Below are 6,368 nucleotides of genomic sequence, written 5' to 3'. Positions count from 1 at the left end.
ACATTGGGCTGACAGTTGGAGCAAGTTGTATTTGCCAGTGCCGGCAGTCAGTGAGTTAAGTAGATTTATTTAGTTATTAACAGGCATCCCCGCCCCTCCTCCTAACGGTTTGGGAGCAGACACACACCATCCCCATCCTCGCTCCACCCTGACTCCAGCTCCACCCCGCCCCCTCCCTTGGCTGGAGAACAAGCAGCGCTGCCGGCCAATGGAGGGGCGCAGGGGCAGCCCGGGAGCCTCACAGGAGTTAGCGAGGGGCTGCGGCACCAGGAGCCAATAGCCAATCAGAGGGCAGCGGGGTGGGCTTGGAAGTGACAGGCGTGTGGCTGGGCGGTGCCATAGATGGAGTGTGGGGGGGGGATTGAATCCTGTCTGAAGGGGATTCAATGAGCGAAGAAAGTTTTTGTTTCAGCAACAACAGCAGCAGCAGCGAGTTGCACTTTAGGTTCCAGCTCATCTGTAGCCGAGAGCAAGCGGGTGTCTGTTTATACACTCCCGAGCACCCCTGCAGCTGCCAATGTTGGGGTGACCTTACTCCCCGCAGTACAGAGGGGGAAATCCTCGCACAGGTCTGGGGAGCCGCTGCTGCTGCTGCTGTATTGCCTGTTGTATGTGCGCAACCCCCTGGCACTGGGATGAGTAGTGAGACGTCTCTGCAAGACTCTCCCATCTTTCTGCATTAAACGGGGGACCCAAGTGCAGAGCAGCCAAGGAGTCCGTGACCCGAGCGATAAAGGCACCGGTGCAGCGGGAGACACGTACAACTCTAGCGGCTCAGCGGTAACTCGTGCAGCTCCACAAGTAAGTGACCGGCTGCGCGGCGCAAGGATAAGAGAGAGCGCAGTGCGGGATGCTCATTGTGGATGGACAACGTGTAACCGGCAGCAGCAGCAGCAGCATCACAAGGCGGTGTAAATGAAGTGCTACTGGGACTCGAGGGAACGCTACACTCACTGGAGTTGCCTTATTATTCGTGGGCAGTTTTAGTTCGTCCTTTGTGCGCCGCCGCTTGGATTTATCATTTTGGAGGATTTTGGTTTGAAGAGATTGGATTACAAAATGAGCCCTGTCCCAGGAGTGACTTGTCCCTTGCACATATCCCCTCTCATGTATCTGCTGCTGCCACTGCTTCTGCTGCAACTTCCTCAGGTTTTGTGCAGCTCTCAGCCCAGGCAGCTCTTTCAGGTGCAGGAGGAACAGCCCCCAGGGACATATGTGGGCACCATCAGCACCAAGCCTGGATTTACCTACCGACTCAGCGAATCCCATTCCCTGTTTAACATCAACTCCACTACTGGCTCCATCTACACCTCCTCAAATATCGACAGAGAGAGCTTGGTCAGTGATGTGATCAACCTGGTGGTGCTGTCCAGCCAGCCAACTTACCCCACAGAAGTGCGGATTACTGTATTAGATATCAATGACAACTCACCCGTGTTCCCAGAGCCCTCCATCGTCGTTTCCTTTAAGGAAGACACACAGGGTGGGCGTCAAGTCATATTGGACACTGCTACAGACTCTGACGCTGGCACCAACGGTGTAGATCATCGATCCTACCGTATTGTATCAGGTAACCCGGATGGGCGCTTCAAGCTGGGCATTACAGTTAACCCAAGTGGGGAGGGGGCTTTTCTTCACCTGATGTCCCAAGGTCCCTTAGACAGAGAAACCAACTCATGCTATTATTTGCTGGTGGAGGTGGAGGATAAAGGGACTCCCAAAAGATTAGGCCACCTTCAAGTTAATGTAACTGTGCAAGATATTAATGACAACCCACCAGTTTTCAGCAGCTCCCAGTACCAGGCCAAGATAGAGGAAGACTCCCCAGTAGGTTCAAGCGTTTTAAAAGTGGAGGCCACTGATAGAGATGAAGGCCCTAATGCTGCCATCAGGTATCAGCTTGCAGAGGGTACCCCTTTTCAAATTGACCCAGAAAGTGGTCTTGTAACTATTAGGGAGCCCCTGGATTATGAGAGCCGGCGGCAGTACACCCTCAGCATCCAGGCCAAAGATCTCGGTACCCCTCCACTTACCGGCCGTTCAGAGGCACTGGTCCGCCTAATTGATGTAAATGATAATGACCCAGTAGTTAAGTTTCGCTATTTTCCTGCTACCTCCCGCTATGCATCGGTGGATGAGAATGCTCAAGTTGGGACCGTGGTGGCGTTGCTGACTGTCACTGATGCAGACTCTCCTGCTGCAAATGGAAATGTTACAGTTGCTATCTTGGGAGGCAATGAACAGCGCCATTTTGAAGTACAGACTTCTAAAGTCCCCAACCTCAGCCTCATTAAAGTGGCCAGTTCCCTTGACAGAGAAAGAATTCCTTCCTATAACCTGACAGTTAGTGTATCAGATCAGGGTCATCCCAGGCCCCGCTCCTCGGTGGCCAGCTTAGTCATATATGTTAATGACATCAATGACCACCCTCCAGTTTTCCAGGAGCCACATAGTAAAGTGGAGATCAGTGAGGATCTACCCCCTGGATCGTACATTTGCGGGGTTTCTGCTTCTGATGGGGATACAGGATTAAATGCCAATCTACGATACTCTATTGTGTCTGGAAACTCTTTGGGATGGTTTTCTATTAGTGAGAACAGTGGACTGGTAACTAGTACTTCAGCACTGGATCGGGAAATAGCTCCACAGCTGATTTTAAATATCAGTGCCCGGGACCAGGGGCCACAGCCTAAAACAAGTTATGCCACGCTCCTTGTCCACCTTTTGGATGTAAATGATCAAAAACCCACTTTCACTGGTATCCATGTGAATGGCCACTTGGTATCTCTGCCAGAGAATTCTTTGGTTGGCACTGAATTGCTCATGCTCAAGGCTACTGATGGCGACCTAGGGGACAATGGAACTATTCGCTTCTACTTTGATGCCGATAACCCTAGCCAGTGCCAGGGACTATTTCGGCTAGATCCTTTGTCTGGCAAATTAAGTACTCGGGCAGATCTGGACAGAGAGCAACAGGATGGCTGTGCTTTACAGATTTTGGCAACTGATCTTGGCACCCCTCCCTTGTCTTCCACAGCCAAGCTCATTGTTACTCTATTGGATGTAAATGACAATAGCCCAGTTTTTTATCCAGTGCAGTACTTTGCCAACATACAGGAGAACGAACCACCTGCTAGTTTTGTGGCCACTGTCACAGCTTCTGACCCTGATTTGGGCATCAATGGCACAATCAGATATTCTATAAGAGCTGGGGACACCTCAAAATTTCAGGTTAATCCAGAGACTGGATCAATCTCTACAAAAGCAGCCCTTGACAGGGAAGAAAAAACAGCCTACCAGCTCCAGGTGTTGGCCTCAGATGGTGGAGGCCTGCAGTCTCACAATTATGCCATAGTCACCATCACTGTGTTGGACACTCAGGATAATCCCCCATCCTTCTCCCAGGGTTCATATAGTTTTGTTATGTTTGAAAATGTGGCGGTAGGTTACAATGTTGGAACAGTTTTAGCGACCACTTTAGATCTGAATACTAATATCACTTACCTGGTAACTACAGGTGATCAAAAGGGGGTGTTTACTATCGACAAAGCCACGGGATTAATTATGACTGCAAGTGTGGTGGATAGGGAGGAGCAGGACTTTTATCAGTTGAAAGTGGTGGCCAGTGGTGGGGCTGTAACAGGGGAAGCTATTGTGAACATCACAGTTAAAGACTTAAATGACAATTCCCCTCACTTTTTAAATGCAATTGAAAATGTCAATGTGGTGGAAAACTGGAGGAATGGTCACACCATTTTTCAGGCCAAGGCTGTAGACCTCGACGAAGGTATCAATGGTAGGGTAGCCTACAGCTTAAAGCAAAATCCTCAGAGCTTGTTTTATGTTGATGAGGTTACAGGTGCCGTGAGCCTTACTGGCCCGCTTGATGTGGATACTGGCTCATACCAGGTAGAAATTATAGCGTCAGATATGGGTGTCCCACAGTTAGCCTCTAGCTTCATATTAACTATTTCAGTGCATGATGTCAATGACAACCCCCCTGTCTTTGATCAGCTCTCTTATGAAGTGACCCTTTTAGAGTCAGAACCAGTAAATTCAAGATTCTTTAAGGTTCACGCTACTGATAAAGATTCGGGGCTCAACGGAGAAATCACATATTCTATAACACGTGGAAATGTGGGTGAGGCCTTTGGTATATTCCCAGATGGCCAACTCTATGTAAAGAGTGAACTGGACAGAGAGGTTAAGGATTTATATACGTTGCAGGTCTCGGCTTCAGACAGAGCTGTTGAGCCTCTCAGCACCACTGTCAATGTTACAATAATACTGGAGGACGTCAATGACAATAGACCATTGTTCAATAGCACCAATTATGTTTTCTATTTTGAGGAGGAAAACAGTGGGGGGTCATTTGTTGGGAGAATCTATGCCGTGGACAAGGACTCTGGTTCCAACGGTGAAATAATGTATGCTTTTGAAACCCTACAGCCTGACTTTGAATTAAACACAGTTACTGGGGACATTACAAGCACCCATCAGTTTGACAGAGAGGCCCTCATGAGGCAGAGAGGGGCTGCAGCATTCACCCTTAAAGTAGCCTCCACAGATTTAGGTTTACCAAAGCCGCTCAAAGATCAAGCCACTGTGCAGATTTACATAAGAGATATCAATGATAACCATCCTAAATTTTCTAAAGACCTATACCAAGCTAGCATATCTGAATTGGCGTCTAACATGACCCCGGTGCTAAGGGTGTCATCATCTGATGTGGATGAGGGAAATAATGGTTTAATAAGCTATTCTATTGTGAAGGGGAATGAGGAGAAACATTTTACAATTGACAGTAGTACAGGGCAAGTGGCACTGGTGGGCAAATTGGACTATGAAGCCACAGCCTCTTATTCACTGATCATTCAGGCTGTTGATTCTGGGCCAGTTCTGTTAAGTGCAACCTCCACCTTAAGCATTGAGGTCCTGGATGAAAATGACAACAGCCCTTCTTTCCCTAAGGCAACCTTATTTGTGGATGTTGTGGAGAACATGAGAGTTGGGGAGCTGGTGTCCTCTGTGACAGCTACTGACTCTGATTCTGGGGACAATGCAGATATTCACTATAGCATAACAGGGACTAATAACCATGGCACCTTCAGCATTAGTCCCAACACTGGCAGCATTTTCCTTGCCAAGAAGCTGGATTATGAAACCCAGGAGCTGTACAAGCTGAACATCACAGCAAAGGACAAGGGCAGTCCCCCTCGTTCCAGCAACATGTCAGTGGTTATAAAGGTGAGAGATTTCAATGACAATCCCCCCTCTTTCCCTGCAGGTGATATATTCAAATCTGTGGTAGAGAACGTTTTCATTGGCACCTCCATAGTGACTGTCACTGCCACTGATCCCGACGCTGATATCAATGGGCAGCTCACCTATGCCATTATCCAGCAGAAACCAAGGGGCAACCACTTTGTCATTGATGAGGTGAGGGGAACCATCTACACCAACGCAGAGATAGACAGAGAGTTTGCCAACCTGTTTGAGCTGACTGTGAGAGCCAGTGATCTGGCTGTGCCGCTGGAGTCAAGGAAATATGCCTTAAAGAATGTCACCATCTTAATCAGCGACCTCAACGATAATGTGCCCACGTTTGTCTCCCAAAACGCCTTTGCTGCCGACCCTTCTCTGGCAATCGGATCCGTGCTGACCACCATTAGCGCATTTGATCCTGATGAGGGGTCCAACGGAGAGATTGAGTATGAGATTATCAATGGGGACACCGAGACCTTTATAGTGGATCGCTACAGCGGGGACTTGAGAGTCGCTGCCCCCCTGTTGCCATCTCACCTGCTCTACAACCTTTTAGTGGCTGCCACTGACTTGGGGATTGAGCGCAAAGCCACCACTACTGAGCTCACTATTATACTGGAAGGTAACGGTGGGCCAGTGTTCTCGCAGCCCAAGTACATCACAATCCTGAAAGAGGGGGAGCCAATTGGTACCAATGTGATATCTATTGAGGCGGCCAGCCCCCGTGGTGCAGACTCTGTGGTGGAATACTTTATTGTGTCGGTCAGGTGCGAGGGCAGGACTGTGGGGCGATTGTTCACCATTGGGCGCAACACAGGTGTCATCCAGACTGCGGCTGTGCTGGACCGTGAGCGCGGGGCCCGATTGTACCTGGTGGAGGTTTATGCCATAGAGAAGGAATCCAGCCTGCCCAAGACCCAGCGAGCCCAGGTAAGAGATCATTCTTTGTCTTTTGTGGTTCTGAGCGCGGCTGCTGGTTCTAGCACCCAGCCCAATCAGTATTTAAGAACAAAAAGAATATGATCTTAATGGAATGTGATTGCTTCTTATTTGGAAACTTTCCCAGGAAACAGTGGCAGTAATAGGCAGTCAGTTTACACTGC

The 6,368-nt window shown here is 49.0% G+C and overlaps 1 protein-coding gene across 1 annotated transcript in view; it reads left to right on the top strand.

Annotated features, from left to right (window-relative positions):
- The first annotated feature begins 346 nt into the window (after window positions 1–346).
- Window positions 347–6,368, top strand: part of fat4.L (FAT atypical cadherin 4 L homeolog) — a 187,427-nt gene continuing 181,405 nt past the window's right edge. Inside the window, exon 1 of the mRNA XM_018251147.2 lies at window positions 347–6,195. Coding sequence (XP_018106636.1) covers window positions 1,060–6,195 — 5,136 coding nt within the window. The 5' untranslated portion in view covers window positions 347–1,059. The remainder of the gene's footprint in view (window positions 6,196–6,368) is intronic.

The sequence above is a fragment of the Xenopus laevis genome, chromosome 1L, assembly GCF_017654675.1.
Source record: "Xenopus laevis strain J_2021 chromosome 1L, Xenopus_laevis_v10.1, whole genome shotgun sequence".
Taxonomy (NCBI): domain Eukaryota; kingdom Metazoa; phylum Chordata; class Amphibia; order Anura; family Pipidae; genus Xenopus; species Xenopus laevis.
The sequence above is the reverse complement of the archived record's forward strand: the minus strand, read 5'-3'. Positions and strand labels throughout refer to the sequence as shown.